Below are 22,850 nucleotides of genomic sequence, written 5' to 3' on the forward strand. Positions count from 1 at the left end.
GTAGCCTCAAAAAATAGAAAATGTTGTTACCTTGGGACTGACTATACGGTTCTATCTGCATAGTTCTTAGATATTGACCATCAGTGTTCACATCTCAGAACTGTTTTGTAGTGAATTCTTCTTTCTTAAGAAATGTATTATGATCATCAGACAAATTACTGTCATCACTGAACAACAATGTGACAATATCATTTACTTTAACATTTCTGACAGTGTAGTGTTTTTCTGCTTGCATACCATTATTGCTGGCTAGATTAGCCTACACCATACTTAGAGGGAGATGGCAAAGACGTGTTCTGATTGGTCCATCTGTATTTGTTCAGGCCAGTGATTGGATTGCAGATATAATCATATAGCACCAAGTTCAAATGGGTTTATGTAGATAGAACCTTCTAGTCCCAAGGTCTCCACTTGTGGATAGAACCTTCTAGTCCTAAGGTCTCCACTTGTAGATAGAAACTTCTAGTCCCATGGTCTCCACGTGTAGATAGAACATTCTAGTCCCAAGGTCTCCACTTGTGGATAGAACCTTCTAGTCCTAAGGTCTCCACTTGTAGATAGAACCTTCTAGTCCCAAGGTCTCCACGTGTAGATAGAACATTCTAGTCCCAAGGTCTCCACTTGTAGATAGAAACTTCTAGTCCCAAGGTCTCCACTTGTAGATAGAAACTTTTAGTCCCAAGGTCTCCACGTGTAGATAGAACATTCTAGTCCCAAGGTCTCCACTTGTAGATAGAACATTCTAGTCCCAAGGTCTCCACTTGTAGAAGAACCTTCTAGTCCTAAGGTATCCACTTGTAGATAGAACCTTCTAGTCCCATGGTCTCCACGTGTAGATAGAAACTTTTAGTCCCAAGGTCTCCACTTGTAGATAGAACCTTCTAGTCCCAAGGTCTCCACTTGTAGATAGAACCTTCTAGTCCCAAGGTCTCCACTTGAAGATAGAACCTTCTAGTCCCATGGTCTCCACTTGTAGATAGAACATTCTAGTCCCAAGGTCTCCACTTGTAGATAGAACCTTCTAGTCCCATGGTCTCCACGTGTAGATAGAACCTTCTAGTCCCAAGGTCTCCACTTGTAGATAGAACATTCTCATCCCAAGGTATCCACTTGTAGATAGAACCTTCTAGTCCCAAGGTCTCTACTTGTAGATAGAACCTTCTAGTCCCAAGGTCTCCACTTGTAGATAGAACCTTCTAGTCCCAAGGTCTCCACTTGTAGATAGAACATTCTCGTCTCAAGGTCTCCACTTGTAGATAGAACCTTCTCGTCCCAAGGTCTCCACTTGTAGATAGAAACTTTTAGTCCCAAGGTCTCCACGTGTAGATAGAACATTCTAGTCCCAAGGTCTCCACGTGTAGATAGAAACTTCTAGTCCCAAGGTCTCCACTTGTAGATAGAAACTTCTAGTCCCAAGGTCTCCACTTGTAGATAGAAACTTTTAGTCCCAAGGTCTCCACGTGTAGATAGAACATTCTAGTCCCAAGGTCTCCACGTGTAGATAGAACATTCTAGTCCCAAGGTCTCCACTTGTAGAAGAACCTTCTAGTCCTAAGGTATCCACTTGTAGATAGAACCTTCTAGTCCCATGGTCTCCACGTGTAGATAGAAACTTTTAGTCCCAAGGTCTCCACTTGTAGATAGAACCTTCTAGTCCCAAGGTCTCCACTTGTAGATAGAACCTTCTAGTCCCAAGGTCTCCACTTGAAGATAGAACCTTCTAGTCCCATGGTCTCCACTTGTAGATAGAACATTCTAGTCCCAAGGTCTCCACTTGTAGATAGAACCTTCTAGTCCCATGGTCTCCATGTGTAGATAGAACCTTCTAGTCCCAAGGTCTCCACTTGTAGATAGAACATTCTCGTCCCAAGGTATCCACTTGTAGATAGAACCTTCTAGTCCCAAGGTCTCTACTTGTAGATAGAACCTTCTAGACCCAAGGTCTCCACTTGTAGATAGAACATTCTCGTCTCAAGGTCTCCACTTGTAGATAGAACCTTCTCGTCCCAAGGTCTCCACTTGTAGTTGAACAAGTCATTGCATGTATATATTTTTTTACTCGACTTGAAAAAATGTGTGACTCGACTTACTCTTAGAATGCACGACTTGGCCTGGACTCGAGACTCGACCCTTTCTACTTGGGACTCGACTTGAGACTCGTACATTGTGACTTGAAACTTGCTTGTGACTCAAATAATAGTGACTCTGGCACACAAACACATATACACACACAACACATATACACACACACCACATTATTAGTGTGTTTGTACCGTTATCAGTCTCTGTAAGGATGACTTTGATAATGATATTACCTCTCTCTCCTCTCCCTGTCTCTCTCTCTCTCTCTCCTCTGTCTCTCTCTCCTCTCCCTGTCTCTCTCTCTCTCTCTCCTCTGTCTCTCTCTCCTCTCCCTGTCTCTCTCTCCTCTCTCTCTCTCTCTCTCCTCTGTCTCTCTCTCCTCTCCCTGTCTCTCTCTCCTCTCTCCTCTCTCTCTCCTCTGTCTCTAGATGATGGTCGTGGTGATGCTTGTAAAGATGACTTTGATAATGATATTACTCTCTCTCCTCTCCCTGTCTCTCTCTCTCCTCTGTCTCTCTCTCCTCTCCCTGTCTCTCTCTCCTCTCCCTCTCTCTCTCTCTCCTCTGTCTCTCTCTCCTCTCCCTGTCTCTCTCTCCTCTCTCTCCTCTCCCTCTCCTCTGTCTCTCTCTCCTCTCCCTGTCTCTCTCTCCTCTCCCTGTCTCTCTCTCTCGTTCTCCTCTCCATCTCTCTCTCTCCTCTGTCTCTCTCTCCTCTCCTTGTCTTGCTCTAATCTCCCTTTCTCTCTCATCTCTCTCTCTCTCTCTCTCTCTCTCTCTCTCTCTCTCTCTCTCTCTCGCTCTCTCTCCTCTCCCTGTCTCTCCTCTCCCTGTCTCTCTCTCCTCTGTCTCTCTCTCTCCTCTCCCTGTCTCTCTCCTCTCCCTGTCTCTCTCTCCTCTGTCTCTAGATGATGGTCGTGGTGATGCTTGTAAGGATGACTTTGATAATGACAGTATACCAGATGCACTAGATGTTTGCTCAGAGAACAGTGGTATTGGAGTTACAGACTTCAGGAAGTTTCAGACGGTTCTGTTGGACCCTCGGGGGACCACTCAGTCTGACCCTCTGTGGGTGGTCCGAGGACACGGAACCGAACTGCTACAGACTGCAAACTCTGACCCTGGCATCGCCTTGGGTACGACCCCTGACCTCTTACCTAAGACCGCATTAACGCTGATCTGGGTGGTGTTTGTGTAGTTTTCATGTGCGTTTGTGAATGCGTGTGCGTGTGTGTTCTCAGGTTTTGATGAGTTCCGTGCGGTAGACTTCAGTGGGACATTCTACGTGAACACAGACCGTGATGATGACTATGTAGGGTTTGTGTTCTCCTTCCAGTCCAGCAGACGGTTCTACGTTGTCATGTGGAAACAGGTCAGACAGGAGTACACACACACACTGACCTCTGACCTCTAACCCTGCACAGTCAGCCAGTCCTGACCTCTGACCTCTAACCCTGCCCGGTCAGCCAGTCCTGACCTCTTACCTCAAACCTCTAACTTCTAACCCTGCCAGGTGAGCCAGGCTTACTGGGAGAAGAGTCCTTCCAGGGCATTTGGGAACGCTGGTGTCTCTCTCAAAGTGGTCAACTCAAGCTCAGGCCCTGGGGAGGCCCTCCGCAATGCCCTGTGGCACACAGGAAACACCATACAGCAGGTACACACAGGAAACACTACACAGCAGGTACACACAGGAAAGACCACACAACAGGTACACACAGGAAACACCACACAGCAGGTACACACAGGAAACACCATACAGCAGGTACACACAGGAAACACAATACAGAAGGCACACACAACAGGTACACACAGGAAACACCACACAGCAGGTACACACAGGAAACACTACAAAGCAGGTACACACAGGAAACAACGTACACAAAGGAAACACCACACAGCAGGTACACACAGGAAACACCACACAACAGGTACACACAGAGGGTACACACAGGAAACACTACACAGCAGGTACACACAGGAAACACTACACAGCAGGTACACACAGGAAACACCACACAGCAGGTACACACAGGAAACACCACACAGCAGGTACACACAGGAAACACCACACAGCAGGTACACACAGGAAACACCATACAGCAGGCACACACAAGAAACACTACACAGCAGGTACACACAGGAAACACCACACAGCAGGTACACACAAGAAACACTACACAGCAGGTACACACAGGAAACACCACACAGCAGGTACACACAAGAAACACTACACAGCAGGTACACACAGGAAGCACCACACAGCAGGTACACACAGGAAACACCATACAGCAGGTACACACAGGAACACCACACAGCAGGTACACACAGCAAACACCACACAGCAGGTACACACAGGAAACACCATACCGCAGGTACACACAGGAAACACCATACAGCAGGTACACACATGAAACACCACACAGCAGGTACACATAAGAAACGCCACAGAGCGGGTACACACAGGAAACACCACACAGCAGGTACACACAGCGAACACCATACCGCAGGTACACACAGGAAACACTACACAGCAGGTACACACAGGAAAGACCACACAGCAGGTACACACAGCAGGTACACACAGGAAACACCACACAGCAGGTACACACAGGAAACACCACACAGCAGGTACACACAGGAAACACCACACAGCAGGTACACACAGGAAACACCATACAGCAGGTACACACAAGAAACACTACACAGCAGGTACACACAGGAAACACCACACAGCAGGTACACACAAGAAACACTACACAGCAGGTACACACAAGAAACACTACACAGCAGGTACACACAGGAAGCACCACACAGCAGGTACACACAGGAAACACCATACAGCAGGTACACACAGGAAACACCACACAGCAGGTACACACAGGAAACACCATACAGCAGGTACACACAGGAAACACCATACCGCAGGTACACACAGGAAACACCATACAGCAGGTACACACATGAAACACCACACAGCAGGTACACACAGCAGGTACACACAGGAAACACCATACAGCAGGTACACACATGAAACACCACACAGCAGGTACACATAAGAAACACCACAGAGCGGGTACACACAGGAAACACCACACAGCAGGTACACACAAGAAACACCATACAGCAGGTACATACAGGAAACACCATACAGCAGGTACATACAGGAAACACCATACAGCAGGTACACACATGAAACACCACACAGCAGGTACACACAGCGAACACCATACCGCAGGTACACACAGGAAACACCATACAGCAGGTACACACAGGAAACACCACACAGCAGGTACACACAGCAGGTACACACAGGAAACACCACACAGCAGGTACACACAGGAAACACCATACAGCAGGTACATACAGGAAACACCACACAGCAGGTACACACAGCAGGTACACACAGGAAACACCACACAGCAGGTACACACAGGAAACACCATACAGCAGGTACACACAGGAAACACCATACAGCAGGTACACACAGGACACACACCTCTCACCCTGAAGTAAACGTATGTGTGTGGGTCCTTAGGTTCGCACACTGTGGCACGACCCCAACAACATGGGCTGGAAGGACTACACTGCCTACCGCTGGCACCTCATCCACCGACCCAAGACCGGCTTCATAAGGTACTTAACCTCCAACCCATAACACAAACCCTAACTCTAAACCTAACCCTAACTCTAACCCTCTAACCCTAACCCTAACTCTAACCCTTATCCTAACCCTAACTCTAACCCTAACCCAAAAAAGGCCCATAGGCCCATAGGCCAAAAAGCCACTGCCCTGGCCTGGTACCTCCATATGCATATAGGGCTTGAGAGGACACATACAGGCCTAAAGGCCTTAACTCCCTATCCGGGTTACAGGCCTCTATCTGGGCATGAGAGGACACATACAGGCCTAAAGGCCTTAACTCCCTATCCGGGTTACAGGCCTCTATCTGGGCATGAGAGGACACATACAGGCCTAAAGGCCTTAACTCCCTATCCGGGTTACAGGCCTCATCACTCACTCCCTATCCGGGAACAGGCCTCATCACTCACTCCCTATCCGGGAACAGGCCTCTCTCTCCGGGCATGAGAGGACACATACAGGCCTAAAGGTCATCACTCAATATCCGGGTTACAGGCCTCTATCTGGGCACGAGAGGACACATACAGGCATAAAGGCCTTTACTCCCTATCCGGGTTACAGGCCTCATCACTCACTCAATATCCAGGAACAGGCCTCTCTCTCCTGGGATGAGAGGACACATACAGGCCTAAAGGCCTTAACTCCCTATCCGGGTTACAGGCCTCATCACTCACTCCCTATCCGGGAACAGGCCTCATCACTCACTCCCTATCCGGGAACAGGCCTTTCTCTCCGGGCATGAGAGGACACATACAGGCCTAAAGGTCATCACTCAATATCCGGGTTACAGGCCTCTATCTGGGCACGAGAGGACACATACAGGCATAAAGGCCTTTACTCCCTATCCGGGTTACAGGCCTCATCACTCACTCAATATCCAGGAACAGGCCTCTCTCTCCTGGGATGAGAGGACACATACAGGCCTAAAGGCCTTAACTCCCTATCCGGGTTACAGGCCTCATCACTCACTCCCTATCCGGGAACAGGCCTCTCTCTCCGGGCATGAGAGGACACATAAAGGCCTATAGGACCTCACTCATCACCCGGGTAACACCCCTATATTTCCAGGGATGATTCCAGCAGGGGATACCCCCCACCTCCACAACCTCGCACACCAGGTGAACCAGGGCACCCTTCCCCGGACTATAAAGCATATAGCCGCGCTGTTACGAACCCCGTGCACCTGGTGACCCAAACCGGATGTCGTGCACCTGGTCACCCTAAGGCCACACTAATGGGTTACCAAGTGCTGGTGGTACTTTCCAGGCGGGCACCCACCTTTTTTAGTCTGCTTGCCCACTCTCTCTCTGGGCCTCTGGACTTTGGACTCTGGGTTACCAGGTGCTGGTGGTACTTTCCAGCCGGGCACCCACCTTTTTTAGTCTGCTTGCCCACTCTCTCTCTGGGTCTCTGGACTCTGGGTTACCAGGTGCCGGTGGTACTTTCCAGCCGGGCACCCACCTTTTTTAGTCCGCTTGCCCACTCTCTCTCTTTGGCCTCTGGACTCTGGACTCTGGGTTACCAGGTGCCGGTGGTACTTTCCAGCCGGGCACCCACCTTTCTTAGTCCGCTTGCCCACTCTCTCTCTGGGCCTCTGGACTCTTTCCCTTTTCTGTATACCTGGTAACCCATTTGTATTGAAGGATGAAGGTGGAGGAAGACGCCTTCTGTCCCGAAAGAAGATTGGGCGCTCGATCCCGATACGAGCTTTAAGATACGCTATTGGAGCTGGAATTACCGCTGCTGCTGGCACCAGACTTGCCCTCCAATGGATCCTCGTTAAAGGATTTAAAGTGTACTCATTCCAATTACAGGGCCTCGAAAGAGTCCTGTATTGTTATTTTTCGTCACTACCTCACCGAGTCGGGAGTGGGTAATTTGCGCGCCTGCTGCCTTCCTTGGATGTGGTAGCCATTTATCAGGCTCCCTCTTCGGAATCGAACCCTGATTCCCCGTTACCCGTGGTAACCATGGTAGGCACAGAAAGTACCATCGAAAGTTGATAGGGCGGACATTCAAATGAGACGTCTCCGCCACAAAGGCCACGTGATCGGATCAAAGTTATCTAGAGTCACAAAAGCGGCCGGGGCAACCGAGATTGGCCCGCATGGGTTTTGGGTCTGATAAATGCACGCATCCCCGGAGGTCAGTGCTCGTTGGCATGTATTAGCTCTAGAATTGCCACAGTTATCCAAGTAACGTTGGAGCGATCAAAGGAACCAGAACTGATTTAATGAGCCATTCGCAGTTTCACTCTACCGGCCGTGTGTACTTAGACTTGCATGGCTTCATATTTCAGACAAGCATATACTACTGGCAGGATCAACCAGGTAGCCACTCACAACATAGAGGTTGTACCTGGTCGCACTAAGCAAAGAACAACCAGGGACCGGTCCTATCCCGTCAGGGGAGGAGGCCCTGGCGCAATCCACCGTGCGCCCAGCGGGAGGCCCTGAACTGCCCATGGCCGAAGCCACAGGAGCCGGGGCGCCGCTCGAGAGGTCTCTTGTCTAGCTGGAGGGTACATTCGGAACGCCATCAACCGGGAAAAAACAGAACCACAACCTCGGTCAGACCGCTTGGGTCAGCCGGGTAGGTCCACTTTAAAGACAGGGTTTGAGAATATGTGTCTGTGGCGCCGATGCGTTACGGGATGACCATCACCACATGCTTCGCAGCCTGGGTGTGTCACTCCCCGCACCGGAACACCAATGAAGGGCCACTGGGTCAGACAGTTCGGCTGGATCTCGCACGAACGGTGCGTGGCTGGAGTGTATTGAAATAGGGGGTCAATCGTCTCTGAAAGGGGCTCCCCCGATAGAGGCCAATCCACGTGGGGCGGGAGGAACAATCCATCAGAACACCAGCCAAAGGCCGGCCGATAGAGGCCCTCCCAAGTGGAAAACGGATGCAAATCGGTCAGAGGAAATTACACTGGCTGGACAACAGAGGAGAACCATGGAGACGCACCGTGAACCAAGAGTGGGACTGGACTGGAGAGCTAGCCCTCACCGGGGATAAACAACCACCAATCGGTCGCCGAAGGGACGGGCACCTTCATTGGACCAGAACCATGGTCATTGATGAACCAAACCCACAAGGTAATAGCTGGGATAGAGCACCTGCCCAGGACAGAGCTCAATATCCTCCCACCACCAAGCTGGGAAACATGGATCAAAAGTTAGGACAAATAGGGCGCCGAAGGGGCTGGTCAAACCACCAAATCGGCCCCCGGCGGAAAAGGTCCAAAGTACCATGGTTCCGAGGGGCTCACATCCCTCAAAAGTGTCCATTACTAATTTTCTATCCGGGCAGTTTGGCACCACCCCCGTCTCTCTAGGACATGGACGTCTTGTTGTCAAAAACCAGGTTTCTGATTTCGCGCCGGTACCTGTCTGGTCCACCCGCCACTGAGTGTGTCATTAACGGGCAGGCCAAATTATCGACATAAGCCCTGAACCTCACAGGGCTTCTGTGTGCCCCGCCATTGGGGGTCAAATTCAGATACACCAAAACGTGAATAAATCAAAAAGTACACCTCCAATCTGGATGGGTTTTTTTGCACGAAAGGGCACATATAGACGAGCATTTCCATTGAATTGAAACCGTTTTTGTATAAAACATTTTAATAGGAAATCGTGTTTTAAGTTTTGGGGAAAAAAGTGAACGTTACAGGGCGCATAGGTGCCTGTGGATGCTAACTTTTTTACATGGTGTAATTGTTGCCCATCACGAGAGAGGGTATGAGCCGAAATTTGGGACCTCTAGCCCTTCGGGAAGTATTTTTAATCATTTTTTGAAAATTAGTGCCAAATTGTCACAGCCGTGCACCTGGTGATTGAAAATCGGCACGTGGTAACCCAAAATGAAACACGGTTCTATATGCATTTACCGGGCTCCCTAACATTCATGCCCGCTATGGGAGTACTCTACTACGGCCCTCTATGAATGGGGGCCGTCCTGAGTGATTTATGGAAGGTTTAAAATATTTTTGTGGATGCGGATTAGTATTGGCATATATGCACCTGGTAACCCAAAAGTTAAAATACGGTTCTAAATGCATTTACCGGGCATTCTAATATTAATGCCCGCTATGTGAGCACCCTACTACGGCCCTCTATCAATGGGGGCCGTCCTGAGTGCTTTATGGAAGGTTTAAAATATTTTTGTGGATGCGGATTAGGATATACCTCTGTGCAACTGGTGATTGAAAATAGGAACTTGGTAACCCAAAAATAAAAATATGGTTCTAAATACATTTACCGGGACTCCTAATATTCATGCCCCCTATGGGAGTAGCGTACTACTGGGGAAAATTCACAGGAGGGCGCCAAAGGTACATTTATGGAGGTTTCAAAAATAGTTGTGAAAAAAGTCCAAACATTTCAAAAATTGTTTTATTTGCAACTGGTGATTGAAAATAGGCACCTGGTAACCCAAAATGAAACACATTTTTAATAATTTTAATGCATAATGACACAAATACGAGGGTGAATTTCAAACAAATATACCTCATTTAATCAGTTAATCATGGATTGATTTGTCCCTCAATCAGTGTCCGGGCCCGGCTGGCATTTTTGGGCAAATTATGGTACCGGTAGTGCCGTGCCTGCGTTTCCAGAGAGTGACACATATGGTCAGCCACAGTTCCCCAGTCTGTAACCGACCCTTAGTTAAAGTTCAATGTGGCAACACTTCGTCGAATTGTACCGGTCACTTTACTTCCAATGCCAAACTCTGCAAATATTTGGCCCACATACTCACACAGATTACCGTACGGTTGACCACGGGATGTGATAAAGAAGAGTTCTGTGACTGAGGTCATTCCAGTCAGATGAGGCCTGATCTGATGGAATCGTTTAAGCCAAGTGTATTCCTCCTCACTTTTGCCCTGTGCGTTGCCTGGCTCTGCCGCAAGTCCCTGTCCATCTTCGCCAAGCAGAGTAACATCTTTCGAATTCCACTGACCTTAGCTTGCATACCATTTGGCCGGAACTGAATAAGATAATTCAGGAAACCTCGAACATCGGCTCGGTGCATTTTTAACGTGGATGGTGCCATACCACTCAGACACACGTCTGTAGTTATCCAGAAAACACAGTCCTTCATCGGCCTTGCCCTCTGACATAATGCGGAGGAATTCCCGTACTCGGGATATACTGGTGCAACTATTGTCAATTTGTGGAAGTCTCCGTGGAAGTCGCCACGACGCAGCTTTGCTCCCTCGGTTCCGAGCACGGTTCACTACCGACCTGACTGGTTGGCTGCACCGCCGCCGACGCACCCGCCGCCTGCTCACTCTCGTCCCCCAGCTGCTGATCCACCACGGCTGACTGCTCACCCTCGTCCACCAGCTGCTGATCCACCACGGCTGACTGCTCACCCTCGTCCACCAGCTGCTGATCCACCACGGCTGACTGCTCACCCTCGTCCCCCAGCTGCTGATCCACCACGGCTGACTGCTCACCCTCGTCCACCAGCTGCTGATCCACCACGGCTGACTGCTCACCCTCGTCCACCAGCTGCTGATCCACCACCGCTGACTGCTCACCCTCGTCCACCAGCTGCTGATCCACCACGGCTGACTGCTCACCCTCGTCCACCAGCTGCTGATCCACCACGGCTGACTGCTCACCCTCGTCCCCCAGCTGCTGATCCACCACCGCTGACTGCTCACCCTCGTCCACCAGCTGCTGATCCACCACGGCTGACTGCTCACCCTCGTCCACCAGCTGCTGATCCACCACGGCTGACTGCTCACCCTCGTCCACCAGCTGCTGATCCACCACGGCTGACTGCTCACCCTCGTCCACCAGCTGCTGATCCACCACGGCTGACTGCTCACCCTCGTCCACCAGCTGCTGATCCACCACGGCTGACTGCTCACCCTCGTCCACCAGCTGCTGCTCCACCACTGACTGCTCACCCTCGTCCACCAGCTGCTGCTCCACCTCGGCTGACTGCTCACCCTCGTCCACCAGCTGCTGCTCCACCACGGCTGACTGCTCACCCTCGTCCACCAGCTGCTGCTCCACCACGGCTGACTGCTCACCCTCGTCCACCAGCTGCTGCTCCACCACGGCTGACTGCTCACCCTCGTCCACCAGCTGCTGATCCACCACCACTGACTGCTCACCCTCGTCCACCAGCTGCTGCTCCACCACGGCTGACTGCTCACCCTCGTCCACCAGCTGCTGATCCACCACCGCTGACTGCTCACCCTCGTCCACCAGCTGCTGATCCACCACGGCTGACTGCTCACCCTCGTCCACCAGCTGCTGCTCCACGGACAACTCACTTTCAAAACACTGCAAAATCCCAGGGTTCTCCAGCCGCGGTTCAACACCGTTGTCAGGCTGCATATACTGCCCTGGTTCAACACCATTGTCAGGCTGCATATACTGCCCTGATTCAACACCGTTGTCAGGCTGCATATACTGCCCTGATTCAACACCATTGTCAGGCTGCATATACTGCCCTGATTCAACACCGTTGTCAGGCTGCATATACTGCCCTGATTCAACACCATGTCAGGCTGCATATACTGCCCTGATTCAACACCATGTCAGGCTGCATATACTGCCCTGATTCAACACCATGTCAGGCTGCATATACTGCCCTGATTCAACACCATTGTCAGGCTGCATATACTGCCCTGATTCAACACCATGTCAGGCTGCATATACTGCCCTGATTCAACACCATGTCAGGCTGCATATACTGCCCTGATTCAACACCATGTCAGGCTGCATATACTGCCCTGATTCAACACCATGTCAGGCTGCATATACTGCCCTGATTCAACACCATGTCAGGCTGCATATACTGCCCTGATTCAACACCATGTCAGGCTGCATATACTGCCCTGATTCAACACCATTGTCAGGCTGCATATACTGCCCTGATTCAACACCATTGTCAGGCTGCATATACTGCCCTGATTCAACACCATTGTCAGGCTGCATATACTGCCCTGATTCAACACCATTGTCAGGCTGCATATACTGCCCTGATTCAACACCATTGTCAGGCTGCATATACTGCCCTGATTCAACACCGTTGTCAGGCTGCATATACTGCCCTGATTCAACACCGTTGTCAGGCTGCATATACTGCCCTGATTCAACACCATTGTCAGGCTGCATATACTGCCCTGATTCAACACCGTTGTCAGGCTACATATACTGCCCTGATTCAACACCGTTGTCAGGCTGCATATACTGCCCTGATTCAACACCATTGTCAGGCTGCATATACTGCCCTGATTCAACACCATTGTCAGGCTGCATATACTGCCCTGATTCAACACCGTTGTCAGGCTGCATATACTGCCCTGATTCGGGCTGCTGTCTCTCAGTCGAAACCCGGCTAGATTGCATAGCATTCGTCCATTCCATAGTACTGGGCTTAAGTGCATGTACAGACTTGAAATGTCGGTCTAGCCGCACGATATTCTGCTTGGAACAAAGCCCACAGTCGCGTCTTGGTCTGCTGCTCATAGCTTCTCTCTCCTGCCTTCCTCCGTGTCTCTTTGTTTACTCCACCGAACAACCTAACCCTAACTAACCCTAACCCTAACTAACTCTAACCCTAACTAACCCTAACCCTAACTAACTCTAACCAACCCTAACTAACCCTAACTCTAACCTCTAACACTAACTAACTCTAGCCCTAACTAACCCTAACCCTAACTAACCCTAACTAACTCTAACCCCAACTAATCCTAACCCTAACTAACTCTAACCCTGACTAACCCTAACTAACTCTAACCTCTAATCCTAACTAATCCTAACTAACTCTAACCTCTAACCCTAACTAAAACTAACTCTAACTCTAACTAACCTCTAACCCTAACTAACTCTAACCCTAACTAACCCTAACCAACCCTAACTCTAACCTCTAACCCTAACTAATTCTAACCCTAACTAACCCTAACCAACCCTAACCTCTAACCCTAACTAACTGTAACCCTAACTAACTCTAACCCAACAGTAACTCCTATCCTCATCCACCTACCCAATACTGGCTTCATTAGGTATCTAATTAACCTCTGAACTTTGGCATCTAACCTCTTTGTGTATGTGCAGTAGTGGTGTTTGATGGTGTCTCTTCCAGCTGACTCGGGGTGTGTGTGTGTGTGCGTGTGTGTGTGCGTGCATGTGTGTGTGTGTGTAGGATAGTGGTGTCTGAGGGCAGGTCCATCCTAGCTGACTCTGGGCCGGTGTATGACAGAACTCTGGCTGGAGGGAGACTCGGACTGTTTGTCTTCTCACAAGAACACATCCTCTTCTCTGACCTCAGATACACCTGTAGAGGTGAGGCACACACATAAACACATAAACACACGTACACACACACACACACACCCTCTTCTCTGACCTCAGCTACACCTGTAGAGGTGAGGCACACACATAAACACACACACACACATTTACATTTACATTTAAGTCATTTAGCAGACGCTCTTATCCAGAGCGACTTACAAATTGGTGCATTCACCTTATGACATCCAGTGGAACAGTAGTGCATCTAAATCTTTTAAGGGGGGGTGAGAGGGATTACTTTATCCTATCCTAGGTATTCCTTAAAGAGGTGGGGTTTCAGGTGTCTCCGGAAGGTGGTGAGTGACTCCGCTGTCCTGGCGTCGTGAGGGAGTTTGTTCCACCATTGGGGGGCCAGAGCAGCGAACAGTTTTGACTGGGCTGAGCGGGAACTGTACTTCCTCAGTGGTAGGGAGGCGAGCAGGCCAGAGGTGGATGAACGCAGTGCCCTTGTTTGGGTGTAGGGCCTGATCAGAGCCTGGAGGTACTGAGGTGCCGTTCCCCTCACAGCTCCGTAGGCAAGCACCATGGTCTTGTAGCGGATGCGAGCTTCAACTGGAAGCCAGTGGAGAGAGCGGAGGAGCGGGGTGACGTGAGAGAACTTGGGAAGGTTGAACACCAGACGGGCTGCGGCGTTCTGGATGAGTTGTAGGGGTTTAATGGCACAGGCAGGGAGCCCAGCCAACAGCGAGTTGCAGTAATCCAGACGGGAGATGACAAGTGCCTGGATTAGGACCTGCACCGCTTCCTGTGTGAGGCAGGGTCGTACTCTGCGGATGTTGTAGAGCATGAACCGACAGGAACGGGCCACCGCCTTGATGTTAGTTGAGAACGACAGGGTGTTGTCCAGGATCACGCCAAGGTTCTTAGCGCTCTGGGAGGAGGACACAATGGAGTTGTCAACCGTGATGGCGAGATCATGGAACGGGCAGTCCTTCCCCGGGAGGAAGAGCAGTTCCGTCTTGCTGAGGTTCAGCTTGAGGTGGTGATCCGTCATCCACACTGATATGTCTGCCAGACATGCAGAGATGCGATTCGCCACCTGGTCATCAGAAGGGGGAAAGGAGAAGATTAATTGTGTGTCGTCTGCATAGCAATGATAGGAGAGACCATGTGAGGTTATGACAGAGCCAAGTGACTTGGTGTATAGCGAGAATAGGAGAGGGCCTAGAACAGAGCCCTGGGGGACACCAGTGGTGAGAGCACGTGGTGTGGAGACGGATTCTCGCCACGCCACCTGGTAGGAGCGACCTGTCAGGTAGGACGCAATCCAAGCGTGGGACGCGCCGGAGATGCCCAACTCGGAGAGGGTGGAGAGGAGGATCTGATGGTTCACAGTATCGAAGGCAGCCGATAGGTCTAGAAGGATGAGAGCAGAGGAGAGAGAGTTAGCTTTAGCAGTGCGGAGCGCCTCCGTGATACAGAGAAGAGCAGTCTCAGTTGAATGACTAGTCTTGAAACCTGACTGATTTGGATCAAGAAGGTCATTCTGAGAGAGATAGCGGGAGAGCTGGCCAAGGACGGCACGTTCAAGAGTTTTGGAGAGAAAAGAAAGAAGGGATACTGGTCTGTAGTTGTTGACATCGGAGGGATCGAGTGTAGGTTTTTTCAGAAGGGGTGCAACTCTCGCTCTCTTGAAGACGGAAGGGACGTAGCCAGCGGTCAGGGATGAGTTGATGAGCGAGGTGAGGTAAGGGAGAAGGTCTCCGGAAATGGTCTGGAGAAGAGAGGAGGGGATAGGGTCAAGCGGGCAGGTTGTTGGGCGGCCGGCCGTCACAAGACGCGAGATTTCATCTGGAGAGAGAGGGGAGAAAGAGGTCAGAGCACAGGGTAGGGCAGTGTGAGCAGAACCAGCGGTGTCGAGGATCGGATGTCGTCAAACTTCTTTTCAAAATGGTTGACGAAGTCATCTGCAGAGAGGGAGGAGGGGGAGGGAGGAGGATTCAGGAGGGAGGAGAAGGTTGCAAAGAGCTTCCTAGGGTTAGAGGCAGATGCTTGGAATTTAGAGTGGTAGAAAGTGGCTTTAGCAGCAGAGAGAGAAGAGGAAAATGTAGAGAGGAGGGAGTGAAAGGATGTCAGGTCCGCAGGGAGGCGAGTTTTCCTCCATTTCCGCTCGGCTGCCCGGAGCCCTGTTCTGTGAGCTCGCAATGAGTCGTCGAGCCACGGAGCGGGAGGGGAGGACCGAGCCGGCCTGGAGGATAGGGGACATAGAGAGTCAAAGGATGCAGAAAGGGAGGAGAGGAGGGTTGAGGAGGCAGAATCAGGAGATAGGTTGGAGAAGGTTTGAGCAGAGGGAAGAGATGATAGGATGGAAGAGGAGAGAGTAGCGGGGAGAGAGAGCGAAGGTTGGGACGGCGCGATACCATCCGAGTAGAGGCAGTGTGGGAAGTGTTGGATGAGAGCGAGAGGGAAAAGGATACAAGGCAGTGGTCGGAGACTTGGAGGGAGTTGCAATGAGGTTAGTGGAAGAACAGCATCTAGTAAAGATGAGGTCGAGCGTATTTCCTGCCTTGTGAGTAGGGGGAAGGTGAGAGGGTGAGGTCAAAGAGGAGAGGAGTGGAAAGAAGGAGGCAGAGAGGAATGAGTCAAAGGTAGACGTGGGGAGGTTAAAGTCGCCCAGAACTGTGAGAGGTGAGCCGTCCTCAGGAAAGGAGCTTATCAAGGCATCAAGCTCATTGATGAACTCTCCGAGGGAACCTGGAGGGCGATAAATGATAAGGATGTTAAGCTTGAAAGGGCTGGTAACTGTGACAGCATGGAATTCAAAGGAGGCGATAGACAGATGGGTAAGGGGAGAAAGAGAGAATGACCACTTGGGAGAGATGAGGATCCCGGTGCCACCACCCCGCTGACCAGAAGCTCTCGGGGTGTGCGAGAACACGTGGGCAGACGAAGAGAGAGCAGTAGGAGTAGCAGTGTTGTCTGTGGTGATCCCTGTTTCCGTCAGTGCCAAGAAGTCGAGGCACTGGAGGGAGGCATAGGCTGAGATGAACTCTGCCTTGTTGGCCGCAGATCGGCAGTTCCAGAGGCTACCGGAGACCTGGAACTCCACGTGGGTCGTGCGCGCTGGGACCACCAGATTAGGGTGGCCGCGGCCACGCGGTGTGGAGCGTTTGTATGGTCTGTGCAGAGAGGAGAGAACAGGGATAGACAGACACATAGTTGACAGGCTACACAAGAGGCTACGCTAATGCAAAGGAGATTGGAATGACAAGTGGACTACACGTCTCGAGTGTTCAGAAAGTTAAGCTTACGTAGCAAGAATCTTATTGACTAAAATGATTAAAATGATACAGTACTGCTGAAGTAGGCTAGCTGGCAGAGGCTGCGTTGTTGACTATGTAGGCTAGCTGACAGTGTCTGCGTTGTTGACACTACACTAATCAAGTCGTTCCGTTGAGTGTAATAGTTTCTACTGTGCTACTGTGCTGCTATTCGGGGCTAGCTGGCTAGCTAGCAGTGTTGATTACATTACACACACACACACCCTCTTCTCTGACCTCAGATACACCTGTAGAGGTGAGACACACACACACGTACATGTACACTCTCTCTCTCACACACACACACACACACACACACACACACACACACACACCCTCTTCTCTGACCTCAGATACACCTGTAGAGGTGAGGCACACACATAAACACATAAACACACGTACACTCACGCACACACACACACACACACACACACACACACACACACACACACACACACACACACACACACACTCTTCTCTGACCTCAGATAGGTGACACACACACACGAACATACACCCATACAAATACACAGACGCACACGTACACCCACACAAACATACACAAACATACACGTACACTTTCACAAATATACTAACACACACACAACTATGCAGACACACATGTACAGCCACAAAAACATACACACACGCACACCTACACAAACATACACAAATACACAGACACACACACACGTCAGTAAAGTACATTTTTTGTGTTTTTCTTCTCCCAATCTCTTCCAGATAACTGAGATCTGTTCATACTGAGATAATGCTGCACCCCTCCGTCCTCCATCCTCCTCCAGTCCTCCGTCCACCACTTCACCCTCCTCCAGTCCGCCCTCGACCACTTCACCCTCCTCCAGTCCTCCCTGTACAACTTCACCCTCCTCCAGTCCTCCCTGCACCACGTCACCCTCCTCCAGTCCTCCCTGCACCACTTCACCCTCCTCCAGTCCTCGCTGCACCACTTCACCCTCCTCCAGTCCTCCCTGCACCACTTCACCCTCCTCCAGTTCTCCCTCCACCACTTCACCCTCCTCCAGTCCTCCCTCCACCACTTCACCCTCCTCCAGTCCTCCCTGCACAACTTCACCCTCCTCCAGTCATCCCTCCACCACTTCACCCTCCTCCAGTCCTCCCTCCACCACTTCACCCTCTTCCAGTCCTCCCTCCTCCAGTCCTCCCTCAACCACTTCACCCTCCTCCAGTCCTCCCTCAACCACTTCACCCTCCTCCAGTCCTCCCTCCTCCAGTCCTCCCTCCACCACTTCACCCTCCTCCAGTCCTCCACCACTTCACCCTCCTCCAGTCCTCCCTCACCCTCCTCCAGTCCCTCCTCACCCCCTCCACCACTTCACCCTCCTCAGTCCTCCCTCCACCACTTCACCCCCTCCTCCAGTCCTCCCCACTTCACCACTTCACCACTCACCCTCCTCCAGTCCTCCCTCCACCACTTCACCCTCCTCCAGTCCTCCCTCCACCACTTCACCCCTCCTCCAGTCCTCCTCCCTCCCCACTTCACCCTCCTCCAGTCCTCCCTCCACCACTTCACCCTCCTCCAGTCCTCCCTCCACCACTTCACCCTCCACCACTTCACCTCCAGTCCTCCCTCCACCACTTCACCCTCCTCCAGTCCTCCACCACTTCACCCTCCTCCAGTCCTCCCTCCACCACTTCACCCTCCTCCAGTCCTCCCTCCACCACTTCACCCTCCTCCAGTCCTCCCTCCACCACTTCACCCTCCACCAGTCCTTCACCCTCCTCCAGTCCTCCCACTCACCCTCCTCTCCTCACCCCTCTCCCTCCACCACTCCCTCCACCACTTCACCCTCCTCCAGTCCTCCCTCCACCACTTCACCCTCCACCACCACTTCACCCTCCTCCAGTCCTCCCTGCACCACTTCACCCTCCTCCAGTTCTCCCACTTCACCCTCCTCTCCTCCACCACTTCACCCTCCTCCAGTCCTCCCCACCACTCCCCTCCACCACTTCACCCTCCTCCAGTCCTCCCTCCACCACTTCACCCTCCTCCAGTCCTCCCTCCACCACTTCACCCTCCTCCAGTCCTCCCTCCACCACTTCACCCTCTTCCAGTCCTCCCTCCTCCAGTCCTCCCTCAACCACTTCACCCTCCTCCAGTCCTCCCTCAACCACTTCACCCTCCTCCAGTCCTCCCTCCACCACTTCACCCTCCTCCAGTCCTCCACCACTTCACCCTCCTCCAGTCCTCCCTCCACCACTTCACCCCCTCCACCAGTCCTCCAGTCCTCCACCACTTCCCTCCTCCAGTCCTCCCTCCACCCTCCTCCAGTCCTCCCTCCACCACTTCACCCTCCACCACTTCACCCTCCTCCAGTCCTCCCTCCACCACTTCACCCTCCTCCAGTCCTCCCTCCACCACTTCACCCTCCTCCAGTCCTCCCTCCACCACTTCACCCTTCTCCAGTCCTCCCTCCACCACTTCACCCTCCACCACTTCACCCTCCTCCAGTCCTCCCTCCACCACTTCACCCTCCTCCAGTCCTCCACCACTCCCTCACCACTCCTCCACCACTCCTCCTCCAGTCCTCCCTCCACCACTTCACCCTCCTCCAGTCCTCCCTCCACCACTTCACCCTCCTCCAGTCCTCCCTCCACCACTTTACCCTCCACCACTTCACCCTCCTCCAGTCCTCCCTCCACCACTTCACCCTCCTCCAGTCCTCCCTCCACCACTTCACCCTCCTCCAGTCCTCCCTCCACCACTTCACCCTCCTCCAGTCCTCCCTCCACCACTTCACCCTCCTCCAGTCCTCCCTCCTCCAGTCCTCCCTCCACCAATTCACCCTCCTCCAGTCCTCCCTCAACCACTTCACCCTCCTCCAGTCCTCCCTCCTCCAGTCCTCCCTCCTCCAGTCCTCCCTCCACCAATTCACCCTCCTCCAGTCCTCCCTCAAACACTTCACCCTCCTCCAGTCCTCCCTCCACCACTTCACCCTCCTCCAGTCAAAACTGTCATAAGCCTGTTATAAACCTATTAAGAACCTGTTCATATAGTGAATACAAACATGTTGTAAACCTGTTATAAACCTGTTCGAATAGGCAATACAAACCTGTTATAAACCTATTATATCTGTTACAAAACTGTCATAAACCTGTTATAAACCTATTAAGAACCTGTTCATATAGTCAATACAAACCTGTTATAAACCTGTTCATATAGTCAATACAAACCTGCTATAAACCTGTTCATATAGTCAATACAAACCTGTTATAAACCTGTTCATATAGTCAATACAAACCTGTTATAAACCTGTTCATATAGTCAATACAAACCTGCTATAAACCTGCTCATATAGTCAATACAAACCTGTTATAAACCTGTTCATATAGTCAAGACAAACCTGTTATAAACCTGTTATAAACCTGTTCATATAGTCAATACAAACCTGTTATAAACCTGTTATAAACCTGTTCATATAGTCAATACAAACCTGTTATAAACCTGTTATAAACATGTTATAAACCTGTTCATATAGTCAACACAAACCTGATATAAACCTGCTATAAACCTGTTCATATAGTCAATACAAACCTGTTATAAACCTGTTCATATAGTCAATACAAACCTGTTATAAACCTGTTCATATAGTCAATACAAACCTGCTATAAACCTGTTCATATAGTCAATGCAAACCTGCTATAAACCTGTTCATATAGTCAATACAAACCTGTTATAAACCTGTTATAAACCTGTTATAAACCTGTTCATATAGTCAATACAAACCTGCTATAAACCTGTTCATATAGTCAATACAAACCTGTTATAAACCTGTTATAAACCTGTTATAAACCTGTTCATATAGTCAATACAAACCTATAAACCTGTTATAAACCTGCTATAAACCTGTTCATATAGTCAATACAAACCTGTTATAAAACTGTTATAAACCTGTTCATATGGTCAATACAAACCTGTTATAAACCTGTTATAAACCTGTTCATATAGTCAATACAAACCTGTTATAAACCTGTTCATATAGTCAATACAACCCTGTTATAAACCTGTTATAAACCTGTTCATATAGTCAATACAAACCTGTTATAAACCTGTTATAAACCTGTTATAAACCTGTTATAAACCTCTTCATATAGTCAATACAAACCTGTTATAAACCTGTTATAAACCTGTTCATATAGTCAATACAAACCTGTTATAAACCTGTTCATATAGTCAATACAAACCTGCTATAAACCTGTTCATATAGTCAATACAAACCTGCTATAAACCTGTTCATATAGTCAATATAAACCTGTTATAAACCTGTTCATATAGTCAATACAAACCTGCTATAAACCATTTAACATTTACATTTAAGTCATTTAGCAGACGCTCTTATCCAGAGCGACTTACAAATTGGTGATTTCACCTTATGACATCCAGTGGAGCAGCCACTTTACAATAGTGCATCTAAATCTTTTAAAGGGGGGTGAGAAGGATTACTTTATCCTATCCTAGGTATTCCTTAAAGAGGTGGGGTTTCAGGTGTCTCCGGAAGGTGGTGATTGACTCCGCTGTCCTGGCGTCGTGAGGGAGTTTGTTCCACCATTGGGGGGCCAGAGCAGCGAACAGTTTTGACTGGGCTGAGCGGGAACTGTACTTCCTCAGTGGTAGGGAGGCGAGCAGGCCAGAGGTGGATGAATGCAGTGCCCTTGTTTGGGTGTAGGGCCTGATCAGAGCCTGGAGGTACTGAGGTGCCGTTCCCCTCACAGCTCCGTAGGCAAGCACCATGGTCTTGTAGCGGATGCGAGCTTCAACTGGAAGCCAGTGGAGAGAGCGGAGGAGCGGGGTGACGTGAGAGAACTTGGGAAGGTTGAACACCAGACGGGCTGCGGCGTTCTGGATGAGTTGTAGGGGTTTAATGGCACCGGCAGGGAGCCCAGCCAACAGCGAGTTGCAGTAATCCAGACGGGAGATGACAAGTGCCTGGATTAGGACCTGCGCCGCTTCCTGTGTGAGGCAGGGTCGTACTCTGCGGATGTTGTAGAGCATGAACCTACAGGAACGGGCCACCGCCTTGATGTTAGTTGAGAACGACAGGGTGTTGTCCAGGATCACGCCAAGGTTCTTAGCGCTCTGGGAGGAGGACACAGTGGAGTTGTCAACCGTGATGGCGAGATCATGGAACGGGCAGTCCTTCCCGGGAGGAAGAGCAGCTCCGTCTTGCCGAGGTTCAGCTTGAGGTGGTGATCCGTCATCCACACTGATATGTCTGCCAGACATGCAGAGATGCGATTCGCCACCTGGTCATCAGAAGGTGGAAAGGAGAAGATTAATTGTGTGTCGTCTGCATAGCAATGATAGGAGAGACCATGTGAGGTTATGACAGAGCCAAGTGACTTGGTGTATAGCGAGAATAGGAGAGGGCCTAGAACAGAGCCCTGGGGGACACCAGTGGTGAGAGCACGTGGTGAGGAGACGGATTCTCGCCACGCCACCTGGTAGGAGCGACCTGTCAGGTAGGACGCAATCCAAGCGTGGGCTGCGCCGGAGATGCCCAACTCGGAG

The 22,850-nt window shown here is 50.6% G+C and overlaps 1 protein-coding gene across 1 annotated transcript in view; it reads left to right on the top strand.

The window, feature by feature from the left end:
- The window catches only part of LOC135573634 (thrombospondin-2-like), an 81,324-nt gene extending 67,065 nt beyond the window's left edge, over positions 1–14,259 (top strand). Inside the window, exons 16-20 of the mRNA XM_065022928.1 lie at positions 2,987–3,214; positions 3,320–3,450; positions 3,592–3,732; positions 5,614–5,711; positions 13,894–14,259. Of these exons, the coding sequence (XP_064879000.1) occupies positions 2,987–3,214; positions 3,320–3,450; positions 3,592–3,732; positions 5,614–5,711; positions 13,894–14,050 (755 nt within the window). The 3' untranslated portion in view covers positions 14,051–14,259. The remainder of the gene's footprint in view (positions 1–2,986; positions 3,215–3,319; positions 3,451–3,591; positions 3,733–5,613; positions 5,712–13,893) is intronic.
- The last annotated feature ends 8,591 nt before the right edge of the window (positions 14,260–22,850 follow it).

Source organism: Oncorhynchus nerka, linkage group LG10, assembly GCF_034236695.1.
Source record: "Oncorhynchus nerka isolate Pitt River linkage group LG10, Oner_Uvic_2.0, whole genome shotgun sequence".
Lineage (NCBI taxonomy): Eukaryota > Metazoa > Chordata > Actinopteri > Salmoniformes > Salmonidae > Oncorhynchus > Oncorhynchus nerka.